The sequence below is a fragment of the Podarcis raffonei genome, chromosome 6 (genome assembly GCF_027172205.1).
Source record: "Podarcis raffonei isolate rPodRaf1 chromosome 6, rPodRaf1.pri, whole genome shotgun sequence".
NCBI classification, from domain to species: Eukaryota; Metazoa; Chordata; class Lepidosauria; order Squamata; family Lacertidae; genus Podarcis; species Podarcis raffonei.
Window position 1 is genome coordinate 3,174,268 of NC_070607.1, and position 27,256 is coordinate 3,201,523.

The window sequence follows — 27,256 nt, forward strand, 5'->3', positions numbered from 1 at the left end:
CCCCCAGAAATGGCCGCCATTCATATCTGGATAAAGATAATAGTATTTAAGAATGGTGAGAGTAGAAGGAGAAAGGCATTCCTTCCCAAGGTGTACATATACATATTTATTTTGTCCCACTTACACTTCTGGAAATAAGGTAGAGATGGCAGGGGGGGTGAGTGTACCCACCAGAAGAGGGATCATTTTCAAAGTGCCTTCTGCTCTCTGTGAGGAAATATAACACTATTCTCTGTTTCTGGACCATTTTATCTGACAAACCAAAACAGTGGGATGTACTCAGGGACACCAAAGGCAGCAATTGTTAAAATTTCTGAGTACAGTTTCTTTATTTGCCACCGTCTGTCTGCGTACATATTCCCACTCCTTCAAGATAGCAGAATTGTAACAAAGAGACTAAACCCAAAGACCAGCAACTATATTTATGATAAGTAGCATAAGCAGCATAAAAAAATTAAATTTGTGAGTCTGAAATCTTGCACTAAGCCAAGGATGAGAAGCCTGTGGCCTTCCAGATGTTGTTGGGACTACAACTCCCATGAGTCAGCATGGGCAATGGTAAGAATGATGGGAGTTGTAGCCTTACCTGTATCTGGAGTGCCACAGCCCTTCACTAAACCGAGCATGATCCTGTTTGAGAATCGAGCACAATCATAGCCACAAGAAGAGAAATGGAAAAAGTCACAAAACAACCCTATTTATAGAGGTGAGTGATTTATACATAACTCCCTTGTCACAAATCTGAAACTTGGAGGCTCTGGAGAAAGTGAAGTCTTGAGTCCCGTGATCTTGCAAAGAGTCACCATATACCAGACAAGTGTTCTGTGGGTGGTGCAGGTGCTAACATCCGAAAGGCATTTGCCTAACAGAACTGCGCAAAAGAAGAAAGGCCACAGAGAACGCTCAGGGACACTTTATTTCATACTGGATAAAAAGCTGAGTAAATAGTTTTAACTAGTCATCTTTAAATTTGCAGTCGTTCAGTCTATGTGCAATCCAAAACACAATCCAAAACACAAATTACAGCATTCTAGAAATATATATGTGAATATATGAATATGAAAAATCCAATGGGAACATCTCCCAGTGAAATGAAAACAAGTCTCAGGAGACTGTAAATCACCTTCATTCCAATGAGGAGAAGTTCTAAGTGGAATTTGCCCATAATTTTTATATATTGTATAAGCCTGTGGATAATAATGGAGAAATATAATGATATCACCAATAACATGTGCATTATTAAATGACAAAAGTAGGATAAAAATCTAACTTAACTGAAAATAAAGCTATCACAACCCCAACATCTCTGTAGAAGGCTCCCCAAAAGTTGGTGATTTTGTTGGTTTGTTTTTAATTGCATCTTCCCTCCACCTGATTTGCATACCAGAAAGATTAAATAGAGGATGCTGCGCAACTGCACCTTATTAGAAATTCTGGGCTTCTGCCAAGGCTTCTGCGGTATGAAGTAGCTTATAACAATCTGGCTTCACAGGCACATTGTTAAAAATGTGCCTAAAAGGAGATTACTTTTTGCACTTGTTGTGGCAGCGTTGAAGAATAGCAATTCAAGCAATTCAAGGTAAGCCCCCTAAGCTGGGTAATAAATGCAAATACACACTGCCAGAGTTCTTGCTTTGCTTTCTAAGGACTTCCTGTGCTGTACAGAGCAATGATGCTTTGCAAAATGGCTGTTCAGTCAATGGATAACTACTGATATGGCAAGGTAGGAACATGCTCAAAAGGAGAGACCAATCATGTTAATCTCAGCTTTTAAAAAATATGTTTTTAAAAATATATTTTTTTAATTAAAAAATATTTTTAAAAGCTAAAACTAAAGCATGGTTGGTATTGAATATGGGAAACCCAGGTGCTAGAAAGCGAACTGATCACCTGATGACATTCTACATAACTGATCATTAGGCAAATGTTTTTCTTTACATTTAACACCTATAGATGTTTAGAGAAACCGATGGCCTGCCATTTCACAAACAAAGGATCTTGAGGGTCTTCAGTAGTTTCACAAGTGTATAGGTTCAGGTCTGAGGCCTTGAATCTGAGGTCACTTCCAGACTACCTGAGCATTCAACCTGATTTGTTTGAATAAAGTTTGTAGGGAGGTTAGATGACACAATCTGTTTTCTGAACATTCATTTTGATTTGCTTGTGCGAAGGTTATACAATGTTTTGTCAAGCCATTGTTCTCTCATGCTTTCCAAGGCATTTTCTTGTCACATTCCTTATTGGGCTGTGGATTCTGGAAACCAGTCAACCAGTGAACTCACCTGGCAGCCTTGGACCAGAAACTCTTTTTCAGCCTAATCTGCCCTACAAATATTTGGGAGACAACACATATTTGGGAGGGTAATATGGACTCAAAGAAGGACAGGATGAAGATGTCATAATAATTTTTTAAAATATTGGATCATTTAGAGGCATCTTCCAAGACACGTTTTGATGATGTTGAGAAGCACTTGCCTTGAGCAACCATTGGGCTCTAATTGCTTCTCTATCGCAGACTGACTAAATTCTTCCTTTGATGAAGCTACTGGGCTCAACCATCCCTGATCCAATTCTGAAATCTCTGTTTTCTGCTTGGGATGGGAAAGTGACAGGGGTGTACTTGTGTTGTTGTTTTGTTGTTGTCGTTGTTGTTGTCATAGCCCCTGTTTCTCTCTTACTCATCTTTCTTCAACAATAGGCAGCAAAACAAAAACAACCAGTTGAAACCTGCTTTAAAATATTGGTAAGAAATGCTTAGAATTTGGACAGTGTGACAGTACTGTCACACTGTCCAAATTCTAAGCATTTCTGCACAGAATCCGCCATACCAGAACTGATTCAGGTATTCTCCAAGTCACCCAGAATGCACTGCAATCCTGATAAAATTGCTCCCTAACCAGAATGCTTATGGTTTGTTTCATCCAAACAAACCATGAGCCAAGAGCAAACCTTGGCTAATGTACATGGTTTGTTGCAAGAGAAACATGACAACATGCTTCTTTCCCAGCAAGGAGAGAGAAGCAGAGTAGTACAGCAATAAGTTTTCAGTAGTGTGTGCAAGCCTGCTGCTTGTTCACAGGCCATAATTTGTTTTTAACTATGGCTTAAATTGATGTGTGAACCAGGTCTATACTGAGAAATCGGGGGGGGGGCATAAAATCCTCATTCTCACACTGTAATGGTTCTTTAGATGTTTGCCTGAGGCTAAACAATAAAAACAAATAGATTTGTTTTCTTTCTCCTGGGAAGCCTGACCCTTCAGCCATGTGCTATATTTTTATATTTTCAGCATGGAAACATTTTTTAGAAGTTATTTTTCTTACTCTTCTGAAAACAGGTTTGTCAAGCCTTTGTTTATTTCATGGTATGTCACATGCTGTCTTGTTCAGCTCTCTTTCCAGGACCCAAGAGGGCAGGCTGCTAGTTTAAACATGTTGACAAGCTCTTTATAATTTCAGAGGGAGAGAAACAGAATAGGTTCAGCCTAAGCTGTAACCATGCAGGCTGCCTCATACATCATGGGCTGGAAAATCTGCCTCTAGGGGAAGAGGAATCTTGACAGCTTGTTCTGTTAACAGCATCTCAAGGAAATGTGTGTTCCCAAAAATGGTCCCTGGGGATTAGTCAGCCTTTCCCACATAATTCCCCACAAACAAGTGCATATAACACCAGGGGATAACTGATGGATCGCCACAAAGCATGGGCTAAAACCAAGGTTGATCAATCACTCATTGTCATATCATTTCCCAGGAAAATAAGATTATTTAACCAACTTAGATTAGTTATTGCCTGGAATTTCCTTTCGTGGTGACTTTTTTTCTTTATAGACTGCATCGTATGTCTTTATAATTTAGAAGAAAATAATTTGTTTACTGAGAAATTTAAGAAAACTGGGAATGATGGTTCTAGTCCAGCGCTTATTTGTAGTATATGTAAAACTATTTAACTGCATTGTAATGAAATAGCCTGGTGGTGCCAGATGAAGTTGAATGACTGCACTTGGTGAGGCAGCAGGTGGAGACTGGCTGTGCCTGGAGCCTGATGCATATGGAGGGTGGAACAAAAGGCAAAAAAAAAGCGTGTTCTTATACCTGACTCCGAGATTTTAGCCTTTTCGCCTAGAAGACCTGGTGAATGGGGCTAAAACCCAGAAACTTTAAGTCAAGCCCTTAGAAAGGATAACTCTGTTTATTAAGGTTGCTTATACACACTTCATACTTTGCAGTCATTAGTTTGCTTCCCCCTTCTGTATCCATATAGAAATAATAGGATTGGATTGGTGCCTAATCCCACAGGACGTTCTACCCTGTCTGTAAAGGGACATAACTAGTGACTTACTGCTACCAGGAAAAAGATGGAGTTAAGTCTCACTAGAAATGAGCATCTGTTCATAGGATGTCAGCACATCTTGAAATTGGAGTGAGACCAAAGACTTTCTTCATGACAGGCAAGCTGTATAAGATATTTTCTTTGGCCAAGGCTGGTTTAAGTAGTGGAGTGGCCATGTACATTCAGTGGGAAATGGTCCTAACCTTACCTTGAAATAGAATATTAGTGACCCATTTAGGTCTGTCCTGTGGAGTCTGACCAACAAGAATGTAATGAACCAAATCTTTATACAGAAAAGCAATCTATCCTCCTGCTAGAGCTGTCTAAATTTTATATTTTCTTTTCATCTTGAACTTAAAAGAGTTTGGCAGCCTGCTTTTTATTGTGCCTTCTTTTTTCTTTTTCTTTTTAGCATTTAGGATTAATTCCCCCATCTTGATAATTGCCCAGATCGCAGAGTTTTCAAAAATAAGGGGCAAATGAGTCATTAGATATCATGAGCTGGTCAATGGCAGAAGGGGTTTTATTTTTATTTTTTAAAAAATGGGTTTTCTGTGGGAAAAGGTGAATCTGGATTAACAGTAGGGTAGTTCTCGCATGCTGTATAGCTGAGTCATTCAGGGTATCTCCCCAGCTATGCATCCACAGGCTGGGATTGCAAGATGGTGCTTAGCACTGCTACCTTTTCTCTTCATTTGGGTTCAGATGCATTTCTATTTCCATGCAGTTCACAGAAAGCAAAAATCTAGATAGCTTATAATTAGAATACAAGTAACACTAATTTTGAGGTTAAATACCGCTTTGGCAAGCCCGCCCGCGAGAGAATGAAAAGACAAGACTTTGCTACAGGTATTTTCATCACAATTCAGAAAAGAATACTTCTGGAACATTACATATGCTCCTGCGCATGGGCTGCGCACTGGCACTGGGAATTATGTAGGTCCATTACAGTTATTATAACCTCACTAAAGCTAACGTAAGAAATGGAAGTAAATAAGAGGCCTGGGTTGCTAAAAACAAGCCACACTGTTTAGGCTGGAATGGGGAGATTTATTTACCTCTTTGCCTCCATTTCCAAGAGTTTTAGTGTGTTTTAGTAGCTGCTACTTGGGGTGGGAGGACACGGGTGGCGCTGTGGGTTAAAGCCTCAGCGCCTAGGACTTGCCGATCGACAGGTCGGCGGTTCGAATCCCCGCGGCGGGGTGCGCTCCTGTCGTTTGGTCCCAGCACCTGCCAACCTAGCAGTTCGAAAGCACCTTCGGGTGCAAGTAGATAAATAGGGACCGCTTACTGGCGGGAAGGTAAACGGCGTTCCGTGTGCTGCGCTGGCTCGCCAGATGCAGCTTTGTCACGCTGGCCACGTGACCCGGAAGTGTCTGCGGACAGCGCTGGCTCCCGGCCTATAGAGTGAGATGAGCGCACAACCCTAGAGTCTGGCAAGACTGGCCCGTACGGGCAGGGGTACCTTTACCTTTACCTACTTGGGGTGGGTATTTTGAAAATGATTTAATTGCACATCCCTTCCCTCAACTCCAGCAGAACATGCTGGAGCGACATCAGTTGCTGACCGAAAAACTATCACTTTCTCTTCAGCCTTCTTCACAGTGGAGCAGGCTTTGGTGTAACTTATGTTCCACCAAGCTGCATGTAGCCCACAAGAAGCTTGACAAACCTCTTGGCTTTCCTGCCTAATTCCCACATCCCCATGTCAACATATAGATCATTATTGCAAGCTGAGTTTTTATACCATCAGTTTCATGTGGCAAATGCGTGTTTGAATGCTCCCTTAATTGGCAAAGAGCTGTAATTTTCTGTCATATTCCTTGTTTGGTTTACTGAGGCATGATAAGTGCCTGCTCTCACCCAATAACAATATATCTGAATAACATTCCCTGGATGAAATTGCAGTAATAAAATGACCTAGTGGATAACAAACTTTTGACGTGGGAGTATGTGAATATGATCTCAGTGAAAGAATTAAGTAAAAAGGCACAAGAGAGTGAATGTTATTTATGTGGGCTGATGCGCATCCTTTTCCTTTCTTATCTTCCTTATATAGCTGAGTCATGCTGTATCCTCATGGCTACTACAAAGGACAGGATGACCTATGCAGGTCAAAACCTGTTTTCTATAGTAATAGTCCTCAACGTTTTCAGACCAGGGACCCACCCTTAGCCCAAGCAGGCAACTGGAGACCCACTTTTTATTGTCACACCATATATTTTCATGGTGGTATTGCTGCTGCTACCAACCAAAAGTCCAGCCGCAAGTCCCCAGTGGGTCCCAATGCACCAGTTCAAGACCCCACAACCTCCTTATCTTTGATTAGACACAGACATGCGATGGATAGGTGATGGGATAATAAATACAAGTAGCATAGGTTTCAACAGTTGACATCTGTTGTATTTTAGGTAGGTGTGCCCATCTAATTACTTTTACTTTTTTTTGTAACAGTGATATTCATGGAGAAGAACAAAAATTTCAGAAATTGTAATATGAAATCATCTGGAACAGCAGAGAGACCAAAACAGTGTGGGCAAGACTTTTAACAACACAGCCTTTGAACTCTAGAAGGTTAATATATATATATATATATATATATATACTGTATATATAAAGCAAAACAACTACGCAGATGACTAGCAAACGCTGGCTACTGATAACTGGAGTAAGGAAGTAAGAACGCTGCTTGGGGAGGGAGTAGCAGTTCCCCGCACAGCTCTGCCACGTTGCTACTTTACTAATTCCTGATATATGTTGGAACGCACAAATCTGGGCAGAGAATCCTTCTCCATCAGCATGAAGATTCTCTTCTGGGCCAGGTCAAAAGTGCTCACAGATGGCTCCACCAGGTTCTTCATGGTCACAGATTTGGTGAAATGGTCAATGTTCACCTAGGTAAGAAGGAGGGGAGAAGTGATTATCTGTGGAAATCAAACCAATCCTGTTCCTTCACAGTGTTATTTAAAGCAAGGGAGCTACTAAAAATACGTTTTGCACTTGGATTTATGGCAGAACTGCCAACATGCCTCTCCCATGCAAACTAGTCAGATGGGTGGGGTGCAAATTATAGATAGATAGATAGATAAATAAATAAATAAATAAATGTTTGTAACAATGGCAAACATGAAACCAGGAATATCAGAAATTAATCTGGGCCATAATGCAGTGAACATCTAGAACACAAATGCAAAAATAATTAAATATTTGAATTTATTTGCAATGTAGATTGTGAATTTTTGCTACAAATACCAGTTATGAAGCTACCTCATTCTGAGTCAGTATTCTGGACTTTCAGATGGAGCATTTTCTGAACATGAGATCCTTTTAGCAGGGGATGCCAGGAATTGAACCTGAGCATTGAGCTCTTGGCTCTTCCCTAGAATCAGTGCATGAGTCTTGGTTGTGGGCTGTATGTGGCAGGTGTAAAATTTCAAAGGATACAAATTTTAATTTGAAAATGTTGGCAGAGCCTGTTGAATTTAGCAGGCTTTGAATTAGAGCAAAGTTCTACTACAACTTTAATTTACGGTAGATATTCAATTTTTTAAAAAAATTAAAGGTGTAAAAGTAGAGTTCCCAAGTATATTGCATGATGACTGGGAAGCAATGCTGTAACTGTCACTGCAATAGCAAATCATTATGATATACAGTCAGGGGATAGTTTAGAGAATTGTCTCGTGATTTGGGGGATAATATCGTGAGATCATTCCACCAGAGACAACTGTTAGCATACAGCAAATTTATGAACTTCTTTCAATGCAAATAACTGACCTCTTTGGGAGCCTCACTTTGGATAAATTCCTCATAGATCTTCTTGGCCTTTTCGGCCATTTTAGCAGGCACTTTGATTTTCTTATAGTCTTCACAAGCAATCCAGAACTCAATGTTCTCTTCGCTGAACTCAGATTGGAGGAAGGTCCTGAAGCTAGCAAGACCGTCTGCGCAGGGAAAAATTGGGGAAAGGTCATCATTTAAAATAATGGATTCACCATAATCCTTTCTGTCAGGGAACTGCCATCGGAGCTAGAGGAGGAGGCAAGGCTCCACAGCGATGCTGGAGAGGGGCCAAGCAGGGAGAGAGGCAGCTCTCCGGCTGGGGAAGAAAATCAGCGTAACACCAGGGATAGAGGGGGGCCGATGGGGGAAGCGGAGAGGAGGCTCCAGGACTCCTCGCGGGAGACCAGCGAGGAGAGCACGGGTCCTCCGCTGCCCACACCCACCCTGCGCAGAAGACTTCCGCGCAGGGAGAGTAGGCGGCGACTTGGCGTCAAAGAACTTCTTTGCTGGAAGAGGTTCAAGAAACGCCCACTGACGGATGCTGCTAGCGACTGAACAGCCACGGAGAGAATGGCTGTCCAGACAGAAAAGGTTTAACCAGGCAACCTAGCCCAGAGCGGCGGTAACTTACGCACGAGCAACCCCTAAAACCATTACACTTTCAAATAAGAGAGAACATTGGCTTCCAACATGGAAAATGCAGATTCCCCTATTCAATATCTGTATCGCTTTTCTTCCATCGTACCTACAAATTGTATCAGAACGATGTATTTCTACCCCAACTTCTTATTCCAGTTCCATTTTCTCTTGTTTGAATCTATCACATAATAATAAGTAGTTTTTGGAGGAGGATAATGTAGCCGGATTCTAGCAAGCCATACTAAGGGACTATTAGACACAGAAGCTCCAGTTCACATGAAGGCAGGCTATATGGGAGAGGGAGGAATTTGTTGTGCTCCTTATGAATGGAGACAATGGCATTTAAATCATTATGTCCTTAGAGTCTAATTGCTCTAACTAACTTGTGGCTGCAATTCAACTTCTGCACATGTCACATGCCTATGAATTGCTTGAAGCATACTGGGTTTTCCCCTCTGTCATATTGCCTTACTACCAACAGCTTTATTACCTGTATATCTGTATTCCTCCATGTCTCTAGTTTGTGGCACAGTACCATTCAGTTTTCATCCAAAGCCCTTGTTTAGTGTCATTATTACTAAATACTTATGATTGCACTTCTACCTTGTCATTCCCAAAGAATGATTTAACCTGCTCACACCCACAACCTGCAAGGACTCTAACTTTGCTAGAATAGGTGCTCCCAGTAGTGGGAGATCCCACAGCAAACTCACATGGATTTTGCAGGAGTTTCTCCAGAGAGTTGCGCCACAGCCAAGCCTCCTCTGGTGATGGTCTGAAAAGATGAGAGGGGGAGATATTTAGGCACACCCATTAAAGTCAGTGAAAACAGTCACTGGTAAAATATCGCAGAAAGAATTTGTCGGTGTTTGAAGGCATCACAGTAGAGAAGGATTGAGAATAATCACTTAGCATTTTGACTTTATTCTTGTTCAAAGCACTTCACACACATAATTTAACTACAGCCCTGGAAGGAAGATTGATGTTATCCTCCCTATACGACATATGAGCAGACTGATGTGCAGATGAGTAGTGACTCGCATAAGTTCAGCAACTGAGTTTATGCCAGAAGGGAGAGTCATACTAAGGACTTATTGGTTTGTAGCTCATGGTTCAACTAGATGAGACAATGGAGAACCTAGCTAACATCTCCGTTTGTTTGTTTGTTTGTTTGTTTGTTTACGTATGTAAAAAACAGACCTGGGGAACGAGATTTGGAATTAGGTAAAACCTATGGGTGCACAGACTCCATACTTCCTCAGGCTCCAGGTTTGAGTGATGCTGCAAACTTGAGGTACCAACTCCCATCCATCTCAGCCAGCATGGCCAACAGGGACAATGGAGTCCTACAGATTCCCCACCACTGGCAGCTATACATCCTGACTTTCCTGGACATATCTGGAGTACTGCAGTCAGAAGCAGTATTCCAGTATTCAAGGTAGAAATCGCTAAAAGGTCCAGGAAAATCCGGACATATGGCATGTCAGCAGTGTTTTTGGCGATCTTCCTTAAAAATAGCTCAAAAACTTCTTTTTTTGTGAATTTGCCCAAAAAGCTCAACAACTTTCAAAAACAAAGCTTAACTTTCCGTCCAGATTTTCACAGTTTGAAATATGGCAACCCTAAATTAAGCTGCTTTAAACTGGTCCTGTTATCTTTCTCTCCCAAGGTCATTCTGCCTATAAGAACAGGCCCAAAAGAGCCTGGTTTCACTTTCTCTTTTTCCTTCTTGGTTCTCTCTACTTCATTCCTTTGCGGTAATCTGTATACAGTATAGTATATTTAAGTGCTAAGTTTTTAGTCTTATTGTCATAGCTGTCAAATTTTCCCTTTTCTTGGGAGGAATCCCAAGAAATTCAGAATAAGGGAATTTCCCTTAAAAATGGGAAACGTTGACAGCTATGCTTATTGTAAGTGTAAGTTAAGGTTTTGCTGCAACTTGATTTGTGACTGTTATGCTCATTTGCCTTCAGTAAATAATACTGGATGAAGCTGGTTGTGTCTGAATCTTTTTTGGAACCCTGCATCGAGTTTAAACATTCTTACTCTGCTAACTATTTGTTGTGACTTGCTCTGGATCGTTATGGAGCAAAACCATGACAATCACACCATACACTTTCCCTCTCGTGGCAGACAGTGTGCTGGAGTGAGGCTTGGGGAAAGGCACTTTATGATCCCACATTCTATGAGCGAGGGAGAAGGAATTCCACATGGGGTAGCAGTATTGGGCCATAGTCCTGTCTTGAGTATAACACACAGTTCCTCCCTGAGGCCTTGAAGTACCATGCAGGGGCTCCTACACTGCTTCCAATGTTCCATTTTTAACATCTCCAGTTTATTTTGTGTGGAACTAGGCAGAAACAGTCTGGAGCAGAGTGGGGAATGATCCATCTCCATCCGTATCCCTTGAGTATTCATTCATTCATTCTCAAAAGTTCTCTGAAGGCTGAACTCTTTCCCCTGCTCTGGCTGTGGCTTTGGGGTCTGCTTCTGTCCCTCCCAGAGATCCAGCATCAGTTCCCACGCCCTCCTAAGGGATGTAGTCAATGACCCCCTTTGTCTCAGGCAATACATGCCAGAGGGTTCTCACAGCAATGAAATGGATAATAATGATCTGATTTTACTCTTCATAGATAATAATGATCTGATTTTACCCTTCAGGGCTTGAAATTAAGAGTTTATCGACACTTCTTATTGTCTCACTGCTTTCCCCTGGAGGAAACCACACTTTAGCGCTCAATTGGAGCAAATATTGTGTTTATTCTGATTTAAAGCTAAAGAGCAGGTTTTCCCCGGCAAAGGGAAAACCAATCAAATCTGTGCTTTCTGGGCACCGGACAAGCGGAAGTGTGGACAAGCCCTCAGTGATTAGTTTAAGACAAAAGCAGCATCAGCCATGTATGGGGTGTGTGGGGGTGTGTGGATGCAAGCTGGCAACATCACTCAAGAGGGAGGGAGAAGAAGAGAAGCGAGGCCACTGTGGCATAAACCTGCCTGGTTCTGAGAGGTGGTGCATATCTATTTCAAGGCAAACAACCATCAGTGTGGTTGGTCCATGAATGGAGAGCTGGAGGCTGGACATGGATCTGTGAATCCCAGACCAAATAAATATGAGTTTTCGGTTGCCACTTCTGCCATGGATTAAATTTGTAGCCTGGGCAAATAAGTCAGTCAGTTACATTCTCTCTCCTCCCTGCTTTTTCCTGTCTCTCTCAGCTTCAGTTCCCCATATGTAAAATTAAAATGTTGGCAAGCACCTTATAGTCAGCATAGTAGTATACTTGTAAAGCACTCTTAATTGTATAAAGGTAAATACTGTTAGGCCTCCCACCAGGGTGTACACAGATGTAATCAAGCTGCATTATCCCTGGTTTTGTCAGATACGCAAATTTCCCTGTAGGATTGAGCTCATAAAGACACCTCCTCACATTCACTTTTCAGGTTTTTTTAAAAAACGAAGTGTGTATTTTTTTTATAATAAGGTAGCAAAGAAACACCAAGATGCATAAACTTGCAAGATGCTTGAAAAAAAATATTTATTAAAAAAGATAAACAGCATTGTCCGGTGTGTAGAGGAGGGCAGAGGAAATCATGGCTATTTGGAGTGAAAGTAGCCTAATTTCAGGAGTGGAAGAAGGTGGGAGGGAGAGGGAACACAACTCCTGTTTGTACAGATGTCTCTATGTACATCTTAAGGCAGCCCTGTTCAAGGAAGTTTTTAATGTGTGACATTTTAGTGTATTTTTGGTCTCTGTGGAAGCCGCCCAAAGTGGCTGGGGAAACCCAGCCAGATGGGCGGGGTACAAATAATAAATTATTATTATATTATTATTATTATTATCTATGCTTCTCCAGAGCAAGAGAGTTTGCAAATTTCACTCATGTCCATCCACAGAACTCGCCCAGACTTCAAGCAGGGCACCCCATAACAATCTCTGTCAACATCCCACTGGGAAAATTGGGGAAAGAGGGAAGCATTTGCTGGGCCTGTGGAGACCACTGCAGCCCCCACTCACACTGAAGGACACATTCAGGAGTTAAGGCAGGATCCAAAGAAAATGGCAGGTAGCTTTTATGCAGAACACCCTTCACATTCAGCTTGAGAAGGCAGCTGGGCATTGCATGCCAACTGGTGGAGACAAGAGCTGGTTGAAGGACCCTGCATGTGGGTGCCAAGGAGATTGTATGAAGTGAAGCACTCCATCCACCCAACCCCCAAGAAGATTCAGGTGAATGTGCCTTTTGATTTTTCCTTCAGAAAGCACGTGCTTCCCCCAAGGCTTGAGATGGTGAAATCCTGGTCTTAACTGTTTATTTGATTGCAGTGTAAAGTCATGAGGGCCCTTGGAAACAGCCCTGTGGGACTGCTGGCTAAGACTTACCAATTCAGACTGAAATCCCATATAATACTTCTCTGAGGGCAATCCCAGTAGAATTCAGTGGGTCTTACTTCTGAGTAATGTGGGTTCTTTGGCATGAACCCACACTAGAAATTATGGCAGCAATTCTGAGCCACAGAATTTAGGGTTAGGTGTTACATATTAATAAAACTTCAAAAAAAAACTTGCATAGGGAGAGTATGAGGAATGACAGAGGTACACAACTATTTTCCCAGCAGAAAAGCAAATGTGGGTTCACCCACACTTTATGCCCCTGCTGCTTTTCCCTGGAAAACCCACTCTTTGATGATAAATCAGAATCAGCAAAGAGCTGGTTTTAAAGAGGAAAGCTCCGGGGCAAACAAAAACAAACAAAAAACCCCATGCTCAGACAGGGAGCTCTAAAGAGTAGTCCTCTGCTTGGAAAGAGAAGAGCAAAAGTTAAGTGTGGCTAAGTCCTAGTCTTAGGACAACAGCAGTGCTGAAGTATTCACCACGTCTTTGCAAGCAAGGAGGCTGGGAAGAAAACCAGAACAACTGGGCAAGACTTCCTAGCACCCCTGCCAGGTTCCATGGGCACCAGCTGCCAATGTATGATAGCAGGGACCATCCACTGATAAATCTTCTCTCTCTCTCTCTCTCTCTCTCTCTCTCTCTCTCTCACACACACACACACACACACACACACACACACACACCAAATTGCCAACCCCCCAAAATGCAGCTTCCACACACTAGCAGTGACTGCAGAGAAATGATGGGTGATTTTTATCTAACTGGTTTTTCACAGTAAGAAGAAATCCAAATAAAATGTAAAAAAAAGTATAAGTTGACATTTTGATGTTGTGTGAATGCTGCATGGGGCAGTTCTGATTCCACAATAGACCTCCATCTGGAAGCACCCTAAGGCTCCATTCTGATCTGGAGAGATAAGCTTCTGCTTCCCACGCGCTGCCTTCACAGTGAGAATCGGGCTCCCCGGACAGCTACAGAAAAACAAGCTATGCAGCTGCCTGTCTGTGTCTGTGTATTTAAGCATGCAGCTACTTTGGCAGTAATTAATGGGGGTGGGGGTTTCTGCATGATTCACAAAATCAGAAATTAAAAATAGCAAATAGTAAAAAATAAGCAAACTTTTATTCCAGTAGGAATAATAGAAAACAGAATGCTTTCCTCCTTCCAGAAACTCAGAGGAGCCACTGGCTGACAAGATGAGACTGCTGTTCCCATTATCAGGACAAGATGAAGCACATCGCCTAATTTGTTCTTAATGACTTTGAAAAGGAAAAGTGCACAATCTATCTAATTTCTGTCTCTAATGATTGTTCAAACTAGGCCAATAACAGCCATGCAGATCACAATGCAATCTTCAGATCAGTCTATCTGCAGAACCTTCGTTAGAAGTAATTGGAAACAGATTCAGGGCCAAAAAGCCAATATACAGTAGTTTCCCTTCTCCCACTGAGGCCACCCTTCTCCGTAACAAAAGCAGATGCTACTGGGGTTCATTTTGTTCCAATTCCTGGAACTGATTTATCTTCAGTACAGATGGGAGACTGTTTTCCTTCAGATAAAACTGACAGTGATTAATGCTGTGGATCTGCAGGCAGCAAGGCCACCAGGGTTCCAAGGCCAGCATAAAGGGAGCCGTCCACCACAAGATGCCTCCCAGCAGTTGATACCATTAACTATGGTTTTTCTTTGCACACTTCCTATAAAACTCTTATTCTTCTAAACCTGCTAATATACATCTGAAGTTTTATTAACTGACAGGGGATCAATATATCGACTCACAGCCCTTTGACAAGCTGTGAAAGCCATGGGATCAACTTTCAAGCTGATTTTATTTCCCCTTTTGTAAAATGAAGTTTAATTCCCTCATATATCACAGGGGCATTTAATTTCCTGTTTAAACACTTATTTCTAAGCCCTGTTAATGCCTGTATTAATGTGCAGTGTCATCAGGATTCTGGTGACAGACAGCTCTACCTCTGTTTCCACCTATAATTCCCAGGAAGGCTGTAGAACTCCTGGACAGGTGTCTAGAGGATGTTTTGGGACTAAGATGAAGAAAGAGGTACTAAGTCTTCAGTTGCTCCTGGATGGAGTTGTGTTCTGAAAGACAATGTTTACAGCTTTGGGCAGGGTTCCTCCAGGGTTAGCATTGTCTGTGGAACACAGAGCCAGGTATGCTTTCACCAGCCCATGCCACTACGCCAGTTGTTTCCTACATGGGGAAAGCTGATCTAGTCTTGGTTATGCAAACAGTTGTTACATTCAGACTAGACTATGGCAACGCACTCAGAATGTGGAGCTTCTGTTGAAAACGACTTGGAAACTTCAACTTGTACAGTACAGAAAGAGTTTTCTCATTGTGGCTAGGTGGTCAGAACATGTTACACTGACTCTGTACCAGTTGCACTGATTCTGGCCCCAGTTTGCAAGCTGACCATACATAATTTGAGACCACATTGCATGAGACCACCTGTGCCTGTACAAACCTGCCTGTGCCTTCAGTTTGGCAAGGGAGACCCAGATTATTGGCCTGCCTAAGATTGGTTGACGGACAGGGACTTTTCAGTGGTGGCTCGACTCTGGAATTCCCTCTCAAGGGATATATAGTTGGCTTGACCCCTTCAGTCTTGTTTTTGCAAAATGCTTTGAAGATTTATTTGCTCCAAGTGACTTTTTAATTCATGGATGCACTGCTAACTGGCTGCTGTGGTTTGTGCTATTTGATGTTGACTCGTTTTATTTTAAAATGTTGCTTACCTTTGGATTTTGTCATTTTAAAAGTTCAAAGTTCAAAGAGGCTGACAAGGGTATTAAAATGAATAATAAGCTTCAAATGTTTTGCAAAAGTTCACCCAACCACACTTTCAAAAGTAACATTGCTAGAAAATGGCCTTCAGCAAAACGGAAAAATGTAAACAGCAGAAAACAGGGTCACAGAGTGGACCAATTATTATATCCTTACTTCTGGACCTTTGCTGGCTTTTCCGGCTTCTCTGGGTAAGGGATAATCAAGTCAATAGCCGAGTCAGGCTTCTGGAGCAGTGTGCCCAACTTCGTCTTGATCTCCTTGGCTCTGGAGGGAGAGATATATGAAAAAAAAAAATATGTAAGTGTAGCTGACATTGTATTCAATAAATGCTAGTCTGAGACAGTTGAATACATTTGTCGTAACTTATAAGAGGTAGTTCTTCAAGTTGCTTCTACATTTTTTTGATTCAGTGGCAAAGAGCAGATTTTCCCAGGGAAAGTGACAGGGCAAATGGAAAACCACTCTGACCTGTGCCTAGAAAGCACAGGACAAGCAGGAAATCTCTTGGATCCATGCTGTCTAGGGTGGACGAGCCCTCAGTTGAAGTGACTTTAAACCATCCCTCCTCATCTTATTCTGATTGCATAGACCTCCCCCCTTTTATCCTGGGTATCATCCAGTCTACTGGCCACATTCACACCATGCCTTTAAAAGACTCTTATTCCATTTTAATAATTGTATCTTCCCCCAAAGAAAAGTTTTGGAAGAAGAAGAGTTTGGATTTGATATCCCGCTTTATCACTCCCCTTCAGGAGTCTCAAAGCGGCTCACATTCTCCTTTCCCTTCTTCCCCCATAACAAACACTCTGTGTGGTGAGTAGGGCTGAGAGACTTCAGAGAAGTGTGACTGGCCCAAGGTCACCCAGCAGCTGCATGTGGAGGAGCAGAGACGCAAACCCGGTTCCCCAGATTACGAGTCCACCACTCTTAACCACCACACCACACTTGCTCTCAAAGAGTCCTGGGAAGTGTACTTTTGTAAGGGTGCTGGAAACTGTAGCATGGTGAGAGGGGTCTCCTAACTACTCTCAGGACCCTCGCAGTTCCCTCCTACCACTACCTAGAAGTAGAAGGCGGTTTCTGCACATGCTGTAGAGGGAAGTGAGGGGCAGGTGGGGCTTGTCCACTTGAGAAGGCAGCCCATCTAGGAGAAGGAATACTCTGATCCTAAACCTCCACTGCCTTGCGGAATATCTACATGAGGAAAAAAGGCTAAGGAGTAAACCCTACACAAATTCATAGTGGAGTCCCTAAGGCCGGTGGATGACACCTTGCACGCCTCCTTCCAGCAACTCCTGCAGCTAAGCTGGTGCCAAATATATTGCTCTCCTTTCCTTTCAGCCACATCGGCAAGCCTGAGAGGGGGGTCTTGTTGTCTGGGCAGCCTAGGACCCCCATACACACTGCTCAGGCTTGTGCCCTGCAGAGGCCACTTGGGTGCTGCTAATGCAGCGGTTTGACCTCACTCTTGGAGGTGCCCTCCATCATTGTCTCTCGAGACGGACAGGTGCCAACAATTACTACTTGTGGCAGTAGGAAGTTATTTTCCACAATGTATTTTTGCAATCATATATATATATATATCACCATTAAAGCTGAATGTTGGGAGAATCAGTGTAGTGGTTAAGAGCGGTAGTCACGTAATCTGGGGAACCGGGTTCGCGTCTCCGCTCCTCCACATGCAGCTGCTGGGTGACCTTGGGCCAGTCACACTTCTCTGAAGTCTCTCAGCCCCACTCACCTTCCAGAGTGTTTGTTGTGGGGGAGGAAGGGAAAGGAGATTGTTGGCCGCTTTGAGACTCATTCGGGTAGGGATAAAGCGGGATATCAAATCCAAACTCTTCTTCTTTTCACAGCACATACTGGAAGTAAACTATGCCACTCGCTTCAGCAAGATGTCATGTCACCCATGTCAACAGCTTTAAAAGGGGATTAGATAGATTCCTGGAGCAGCAGCAGCAGCAACAACAAAGGCTATTGATAGTTATAGCTACTAATCATGGTGGCTTTATACTATTTCCAGGCTATCTCTGTATGCCAGTTCCTGGGGAGCCTGAGCACCCCATGTCATGCTTGCAGGTTTCCCAAAGGCATCTGGTTGGTCACTGTAGGATATAAGATACTATATTAACATTTATTTATTTATTTATTTATGCCCCGCCCATCTGGCTAGCCACTCTGGACGGCTTCCAACAAAATATTAAAATACAGTGGTCTGTTAAACATTAAAAGCTTCCCTAAACAGGGCTGCCTTCAGTGAGTGAGATGGGCTTTTGGTACCACTGAGCTGGGCTCTTCTTTTATTCCTACAGGGAGCGCAGGATGCCCATGGAGGCTACCCTATTTACCCTCACAACAGCCCTATGCAGCAGATGGAGAGAGGCTATGACTGAGCCAAACTTCCCCAGTGAGCTCCATAGAAAGCAGGAATGAAACCCATATCTCCCTGGTTTGTGAAAAGCACACTAGACACGGCACCACAATAATTCTGCGATCTATAGAGCTCAGGCAATGGATGAGGGTGGGCAAGGGAACCAGTGGGAGAATGGGGAAGGGGCTGTAAGCAGCTGTATCCTGTATTGGTGGCTCAAGTAATTTGAAAGCCTCATTAATTTAAAAGTATATCAAATGACACAGTGTCAGGGGCTGCCTGGCCTGCTTTGCCACCTGATGCAAAATATGAAAGTGCCATCATATGTGCCCGGCTCCCACCTCCACGCCAAAGCCTTGTTTCACATGGCTGTGGCTTTGGGTGAGACTTCGTGAGCAGTCCAGGAGATTTTGCAGGGCTCTTGCGATAGCTCACTGAAAGCCACCACACCACTTCTCCAGTGGCGATGGCTGTGTTGTGCCCAATCCACAAAGCCCAAAGTGGACTGCTTCCTATTGCCTTATTAAAAGGCCGTCTCTGCACAGTGTTCTTTCCTTTCCTTTTCCTTTCTTTCCATTTTCCTCTTTCTTTTCCTTTCTCCATAGGCAGGAAATCTCAAGAGTTATGAAGACTGACCGTGATGTTCTTGGCTTTTTGGACCCTGGAGTCAAAATCTTACTCATCCATCTCTTTGGAGGACGTCAACAGATGCTAAGGCTATTTCCATAATCAGTAGTTCCAAGAAATGTATTCACTTGACCTGGGAAAAGCCTTTTTCACAGGCCAAAGGGTGGCTAAGTCCCCATGCTCTCTTCTGACCGAGGTGTCTCTTGAGTAAGGATACTCTCATTAGAAATGCAGACTGAGAGTGGATGCAAACGGAACACCCCACCCCCAATATGAGAAAAAATACTCTGTATTCTGGGAGTCCCTGAGCCTAGAAATAAACACAAGCACACTAGTTGCTTTAGAAACTTCAAAGAAAATATACTTTTTGGTATGCAAGGTTTTAGCATGCAAGAATAGCAGTTTCTTCTGACTTTTTTTGAATATATTTTATGGTTGTGCTGGACTAAGGGAGGTCCTTGCAGGCTCATCCTCTCAAAACAAAGGAAAAACTGCATTGAATCTTCCAATGGGTAACTAAAGCCTGTTTAAGTTCTGGACAAATTTCACCAGAAGTGGTTTTCCCTTTCACCAAAGTTTCTTAAGCAATATTATTTGCTTATCCTCAGGTTATCAAATGAATCTCCTATATCAAAGCAAAGACCTCTTGGATAAGCAGAACTCCTCTGCAATTAATGCAGATTAAAAACCATAAGCAGCAGAAGCTCTGAAAACTTCTTTGGAATGACAGAGCTTAGGGATGTTGCCTTCCTGTGCTTCTGACATCTACTGATACCGCACACAACTGAGTGTACAATGAAGCATGGACTCAGACGGGTACATTTCCTGCTGGCCCATCCCCAGAAAGTTAGCCAAGGAGATTGCACCCAGTTTGGGTCCTGTTCTATCTGCACAGCAGTTGCTCAGTCAGTTTTATAAATAACTATTTTATAAATAAGTATTGTCCTATCTCTATGCCAGGAAAGGCTGCACCTGCTGAATTTCTGCTTAGATCAGAACTCAGTGGCAATCCGCATCTCAGGTGGCAACAGGACCACAGCCCAAAAGTCATGTGGGAGGAAGCCAGACGGGATGGGAGCGAGAGGCAAGGAGCATTATTAGGTCAAACAAGCAAGCAGATTCTAGACACAGCAACCCCTGTACAGAAGGACAGTGAGCGGGTGCTCAGTCCAGCAATGTCTTCTCATGAGGGCGGGGGGGGGGGACTCCAGCCTGTGGGCCAAACCTGGCCTGCCAGGGATTCAAATTTGGCCCACGAAGTCTTTTACCCAAAGCATACCCTCCTGCCCCAACCCTACATCAGGTGTGGGGCAGGTAGAGATGTGGCTGCCTGAATGCAATGGGACTAGGCCCAATTCCCAGGAGAAGGCCAAAGTAAACATGAGGTTAATTGCAAGAATGCAGTAAACATACACACAAAGTTTAAGTGACTGCTGTGACGTGGTAGAAGCAGGATTAGGATTCTGGTGGATGTGGAGGAGGGTTCGGCCGTTTCAGCCGCCACAGTCCTGATGAAGCAACTATTAGCCTTATCAGCAGGAGGCAGTAATGGATCATGTCCCCTCCCAAGCTGTAAGCCATGTTTTCATCTATGTTCAATATTTATGCTGTGCCCAATAACAAAAGTTATTTGAGTAGTTTATGATCCTTCTTTCCCAGCTGCATTTAACTTAAAAACAAGCATCTCAGTGTCTTGTCATTATTTGGCACTGTGGCCCTGCAATTAATTCTGTGTGTGCTAGACACTTCTAAATTCCTGGAACCAGTAAGTGTTAGAATTTAATCAAAGGCTTCTAATTCCAGGAAATTGCTAGACCACTATAAGCCCTGGATTCAGCAAAGTGTTAAAATCTAATCAAACCCTTGGGTGTTAAACTGAGTGATACTGCATTAATCCCTCAATTTAGCAAGTGTTAAAAGTGTTAATTAAGCCAGGCTAGCCTGCAGGTTGACAAGCCATTAAGACAAAGCACAAAGAGACTTTGGTGGGACAACAAATATGTGGGGCCCCTCCCTCAACAGATAAAGCCCGGGTTTGGAGAGTGGGGAGCTATGTGAGCTAGAGAGAGGAGTTTTGTGATCAAGAAACAAAGCAGCGAATAGGAGAGGCAGAGCAATGTTTGAGAGCAGTGGTGGGGGTCTGTCTGAATCCAAGGCTGCAGCTATGGGAGAAGCAAGACCCTCTTGGGGTGCTGATGCTGTGAACCCCTCCATCGTAGGTTCAGGTTGTATATATGTGTAAATCAACCATATGTGATAAAGACACCACTGTCTCCATCGTGCCCCTTCCCAAAAGGAAACATGAACCCTGTGTCAGTGTGCCTGGGGTGGCATGTCACAATGCATTTACCCCAGGGGAGGAACTCGGACCTTATTTTGGTACACAGCCTGTGGAACAAGTAACAATGGCTGAAGCTGGCAACCCGTGAGAGTCTGAGTCTTGCATGCCCCCTTTCTCACACCATCCAGCTCAGTCACAGAAATAAGATTAACAGTTTATTGTAAATCAGCAATGCTAAGTTGGTGCTGCTGCACACATGATGAAATAACTATTAAGTGTCCAGACAAAAACCAAACGGTAAAAGAAGATAAGAAAATGTGGTTGTCAAAACAAATCATATCTAGTTGTATTACCAAGGGTCCAGTTTTTCCAAAAGCAACTATGGGAAAAATCCATTAAAACATAAAAAGAAATCAATTAATCCCATCCCATGATCAGGAAGAGATCAAAAAGGAGGTGTGTTTGTTTGGCTCTGCAAAATAAAATGGCATTCACAATAAAAGGAAGTGTTGGCTTATTCACCATTTTGAGGTTGTATTTGCACCAGCTGGTTTCCTGGGACATATTCTAGGAAGCGCTGGTGCCTTTCCCTTTCCACTCGTGTTGAAATTGCCTATGGCCAGGGCTTTTTTCAGCCAGAACTCACCGGAACTCAGTTCCGACTCCTCTCAGGTGGGCACCATTGCCATTCTAAGAGAACGAGGGAGGTGTTCATGGTGAGTCTAGAAAAATAGCACAGGCCACAGCTACTAACACTTGTGGGCTTTGTGAAATTATCTTTCTCCTGACAGGGATTTGAGTGACCAGTACAGTGGTACCTCGGGTTACAGATGCTTCAGGTTACAGACTCGGCTAACCCAGAAATATTACCTCGGACTAAGAACTTTGCTTCAGGATGAGAACAGAAATCACACGGCAGCAGCGGGAGGCCCCATTAGCTAAAGTGGTGCTTCAGGTTAAGAACAGTTTCAGGTTAAGAACGGACCTCCGGAATGAATTAAGTTCTTAACCTGAGGTACACTTTAGTGTAAAATGGTAGAAAGGAGACGTATATGTACAAGCAGCAGATCCCAAAGTCATTTAGACCGTTCCCACAAAAAAAAATTTTTAAAAATCAAGAGGGGTTTTTTTCCTTTTAAGTTGGGACCTCTGTAGTTTTTCATTGGTTAAGTCTTCATGTTCTCAAATTATCTTTGGCTTGCTATTCTGTTTCATCAGATGAAAACCAGGCTTTTTCTTTGATGGATAGTTCTTGTCTTGTGTCTTTCCACACAGATTTGGGCCCCTGCCCTTGTTGTTTTATTCTTTGATCACGATACCTCTGTTGTCACAGCCTGTGGCTAATAAAACTCATGGACAGCACCCATTTGTTTTCTTTCATCACATCACCAGGCACACCGAAGCATTGCACCCAGAGATGCTGTCAAGCAAAGCTGGAATTGAAGGATGGCGGACACAGCAAAGCAGCAGGTGTTGACACAGAGCAGGTGTGGGACGGGCACAGGAGAGAAGCCAGGATTTGGCTCAAGCAACAGGAACATTTGGCCATAAGGGCAGCTCACTGACATGGCAAACTGGGTTTTGGGCTATGTGACTTCACACTGCCGGTTAGGGTTCCCACATTTTAGTACTGCATTCTCCCGGAGCCCAAGCCAGAATCTTTTTCCTCTGGCAGCTGATCAACAAGCAGGAGTCATCGCCTGTTCCTCTGCTTTTCTTTTCTTTTTCAAAGGAAGAATAAGCTACATGTGCCTGAGCACATTATGTTTATCACAATTCATCAGAGAAATGCTGGAGGGTTTGCTGCTACCCAATGGAAGGAATTGTTCTCCCAAAGGGCGGCAACATGAGAATGGGCCTTTTTTGTGGTGGCTCCCCACTTACGCTCTCCCAGAGAGGCTCGCCTGGCACCTTCATCCTACATCTTTAGGTGCCAGGCAAAAACATTCCTCTTCAACCAGGCCTTTGACCTTTAACTATCTATGGCCTTTCAGAAGTGGGTGGGATGTTTCTTATGTACTGGGATTTTTCCTGCCCCGCTTAGTTTTAATGCATCTAAATGGGTTTTGCTTACTTGTTTGTTTTTGTTGGTTGGTTACAAATTGTTTTGAGTTGCCTTGGGCAAGATAAAGTGACAAACAAATTTAATAAATATTACTACGACGAGAAGTCAGTCCCATTTAGCAAAGATTGATGCTAATGTTAATTAAAAACATGCTGTTTGCCGATCCACTTCATTTCATTTCTTCCTATTGAGCAAGGCTCAGGGATGACTGATTAAAAGTTTTTTATTGCTGATTGAAGACCGTTTCTAAATTGCCATATTGTCACTTCTAGCTCCTGTGAATTGTAGAAGCAGTCGGGGGGTGGGGGGTGCAGGACTTTTCATTGCTGATTTCCTCCTCTTTAATCTTTTCATTTTCACACAGTGAAATAACACTAATGCTATATAAAAAAATTAAAAATAAACGGAAGATTTCTACACTACCAAGGAAAATAAATGATCAGTCTGTGGCAGTTACTGAAAAGTTCAAACAGTAAAAAAAAAAAAAGGCAAATATAGTCAGTAGCCTGCCCACCCCCAGTCATGTTTTACAGAAAACAAGCTGAACTAGCTAACAGGATGCTTTTAATTAAAGACACAGGAGCCCTGGAAACTCTCAATGCCCCTTTGCCTGGCCACACTTGAGAAGGTAGTGCTGTAATTGTTTTCAGACAACCTCCATCCCCTGCTCGACAATCACATATGAAATAGAGGTAGAAAGATAACACAGAAAATGCTGAAATGCAAGATTGTAATGTAATCTGAATGCTCTATAAAAAGTGAAAGAATGGCAAACTGAAGAAAAGTGTGTGCATGAGGATGTAGTTTCTGCCTCCCCCTTTCACTCCCCCCCCCATGTTGTCGTCCGTGTTTTTTCTGCCATCTTTGTTTCTCACCACTTTCTCTCCTTTGTTCCTCTCGCTGGGCGTCCCCTCCTGCCTGATGCACCGCAGGCCCAGTGCAATACAAGAAAGGGTCAGCACTGCCATGAAGAATTTGTCATAGGGGAGGTGTGTAAATAAGTGCTGTTGAAAAGTCAAAAGCTGTGTTTTGCTAGGAATGATTGCTAAGGTGTCCAAAGTCTCAAGAAAAAGCTACAGAATTAGTTTACTGTCTTCCGTATTATGTAGAGCTGCTTTCCCATGTAGTACCTTCTTTTTAAAAACCCATTGACACCCAACAAATCCTGAAAGGTATGCACTTTTACTAAGAAATCCAAGCTAGCACCAGCAGTACATGACAAACCCAAGAAGGGGCTGCACACGGCATGCTTAGTGATTGCTCTCCCCCTACAATCCAAATATAGCTTGACCCCACTCCTGAGTAATAAAAAACACGGACATCCTGGGTTTAAAGAATGACCAGTAGCCCATTGCCTTGCTTGTGGTGACAAGCTAGAAACAAGAGAGTCACTACTAAATAAGAAGACCTGAAACAAAATGTTGCAGTGTGGTGTGCACTCTCTGCTCAGTCCTCCAGGCAGTCAGAATGTCAGCTTTTTTCAAAATACTCCATTCCACGCGCTCTCAGAAAGAGGAGAGATATATTTCTATTTCCACTCCCACCAACATATACCTAGCAGGGTTGTTTAGGGTTTTGTTTTGTTGTTTTGCTTCATTAGGTGTCCCGCTTCTGCAAAAAAACAAAAACCCCCAGCCCTCAGATACTTCTCCCTTGTGTAGGGATGGTGCCATTTTGGCTACATAAGGATATACTTGTGCTGCAATTCTACCATGTCTACTCAGAAGTAAGTCCCGTTAATTTGATGGGGCTGACTCCCAGGTAAGTGAGGTTGACTGCAGCTTTAGCTATGAACATATAGAATCCTTAGCACTTAGAATACTGAAAGAACTTCATCCATGATTGCACTAATCTTTATGATGACCTGTGGAAGCAGTATCAGGATGACTGTAGGTACAATTCCTGTGCAGAAATTATCTGGTTAGCTGGGCTTGATGGTTTGGATTCACCCAGAGGGGCAAGCAAGCAGCAAATCTAGAAACCTTCAGGCCTCCAAAGTGTTTCATCAAGAGACAAAGGCGCTTCTTTGCTTTTGTTTTAAGTTAGGATCTCTACAGTTATTATCAGCTGCTTATAAAATAAATGTTTATACCGTTATCTCATCTGTTATTTGGTTTAATGGCTGTTATTTGATTTAATGGAAATCCTAATATATTTATTTCAGTATTGTTATCCTGATATTTCAGATAGCCAACTGAGGCTTAAAGGAGCACAGTATATTTCCAAAGGCCATTACCATTCAGCTCATGGCTTAGGGCTAAATTAAAAGCAGGCCATGTGCAGAATGCGACCTGTATCAAATCCATATAAAGTAGAATGTGTGTGTGTGTAAAGGAGAATTAAAATGCATTAAAGATGAACAGAGTAAGAGCTAAGCCTTCTCCCCACCCACAGTCCCTCTCAAGAAGACTCCTATTAAGACATTTTTTCCCCTCCCAGTATGGGTTTAAAAATGGAAATAAATCCTACTGGGATAAAAACAAGTTTTTAAAAGGTAGAGACGGCGGAGAACTCAGCTCACTCTCCACATTCTTGCTTTGCCTTAACAGAACCTTCTATGGCATTCTTCAAAATAAGAGTTCACCTCTAAGCCAGCCACCTCTATAAATCCATAATTTAATTAGCTTTCTGGTTCCATACATGCATAATAGAAAACAAATTAACTCAGTTAATTGTACTTTTCTGTTCTGTTCAGCCACCTTATTTCTTGACTGTGTTGATGAAACTCATTTTATACCATCCTGACACCACCTGGCACTTCTCCTGCACAATCTACACTGAAATGAATGAGAGCAGGAGAACATCCTAACATGCTAGGGATATATTTTCTGTCTTCGATGTACGCTAACTCTCCTTCTGAGAAAAGGCTGCTGTGTTCCTTTTCAGCCCATCAACCCATTAATTTTCCTGCTTAAAGAGACAAACTGGTTCTCTCACCTCTCCAGACATGTGTGGGGCAAGGCAGCTAGTCCTTTGCACATCTTGCCGTGTGGTTATTGTGTCCTTGATGCCAAGAAGATTGTGTGTGAGGGGAGGCTGAGACTCCGTCTGGAACGCGGCAGCCGGCTTCCTTTCAGAAATATATAGAGGCTGCCTTGAATCCCTGCCAGCCCCCTTGGCCAATCACGTCCCATGTGGTGATTCTGAGCGAAGGAGCATTAGCCGGACAGGCACAGACCTCCTCAGGAGGCAAAGAGGGGACCTTCCTTTTTGCATTTCCCAAGTTAGCTGCTTAAGCAAGCATGGACAGCATTTAACCTTGCAAATTATGGACAACCCAGTCCTTCTCCGAATCTGTGGGGCAAAGTCAGTAAAATCCTGAAGGATTTATTTACAGTTCCAATATAATAATAGCTTTCCATTACACACACACACATATAGCATTTTAAAGTTCTATAGCTGTGTTCACAGTACTTACTAGCATAAATATGCAAATAATCAAATAAAAGGGGAACATGAAAGGGGAAGAGAACTGGACAGGGAGGCAGATAAAGGCAATATAAACAAGGTTTTATAAATCGGATTGATATAACGTGCATGATCTGGGACCTTTGTTCTAAATTTCACTGTTGCTGTAATTTATGCCTTCCAAGTAGAGCAATTAGTGCCCCAGAACCATTGATTGTTGTAGAGCATCTGTATTTGCTTTTCTTTTAGGCGTGTGGTGTTTTATGAAGTATTTCTTTAAAATCTGCATCATGTGAACTGGCTTACGATGGAAAAAAACCCCTGAAATAGTTTGTGAAACAATCCACACCGTGAGCAGCTGCCACCCTGACAAGTCCACGTACCCCACGGCCCATTTTTAAGGTGCAGGCCTCTTCCAGCTCAGCTTGCAAGGCCAGCCCCCTGCCATGCCCTTCTCTAGCAAGGGAGGGAAGGTGTCGGGGAAGCAGTGGCTTAGAGAGCTCCCTTCTTTCTCACTATGGCAGGCCTCAGAGAAGCGCTGAAGTAAGGTTGT

General features: G+C 42.9%; 1 protein-coding gene across 1 annotated transcript; it reads right to left on the reverse strand.

The window, feature by feature from the left end:
• Positions 1 to 6,924: 6,924 nt before the first annotated feature.
• On the reverse strand, positions 6,925 to 26,389 carry RGS5 (regulator of G protein signaling 5). The gene is made up of 5 exons (XM_053391227.1): positions 26,233 to 26,389; positions 16,105 to 16,215; positions 9,462 to 9,523; positions 8,104 to 8,270; positions 6,925 to 7,223 (listed from the first exon to the last, which is right to left on the reverse strand). The coding sequence occupies exons 1-5, from the start codon at positions 26,274 to 26,276 to the stop codon at positions 7,062 to 7,064; spliced, it is 546 nt and encodes a 181-aa protein (XP_053247202.1). The 5' UTR covers positions 26,277 to 26,389; the 3' UTR covers positions 6,925 to 7,061.
• Between the last annotated feature and the right edge of the window lie 867 nt (positions 26,390 to 27,256).

Bases quoted from the DNA above. Each gene is read 5' to 3' on its own strand.
- RGS5 (XM_053391227.1), bottom strand. From the start codon at position 26,276: ATGTGCAAAGGACTAGCTGCCTTGCCCCACACATGTCTGGAGAG. The intron at 16,216-26,232 runs GTGAGAGAACCA...CTCTCCCTCCAG, and splicing joins CCCCACACATGTCTGGAGAG to AGCCAAGGAGATCAAGACGA. The intron at 8,271-9,461 runs GTGAGTTTGCTG...TTCCCTGCGCAG, and splicing joins GAAACTCCTGCAAAATCCAT to ACGGTCTTGCTAGCTTCAGG.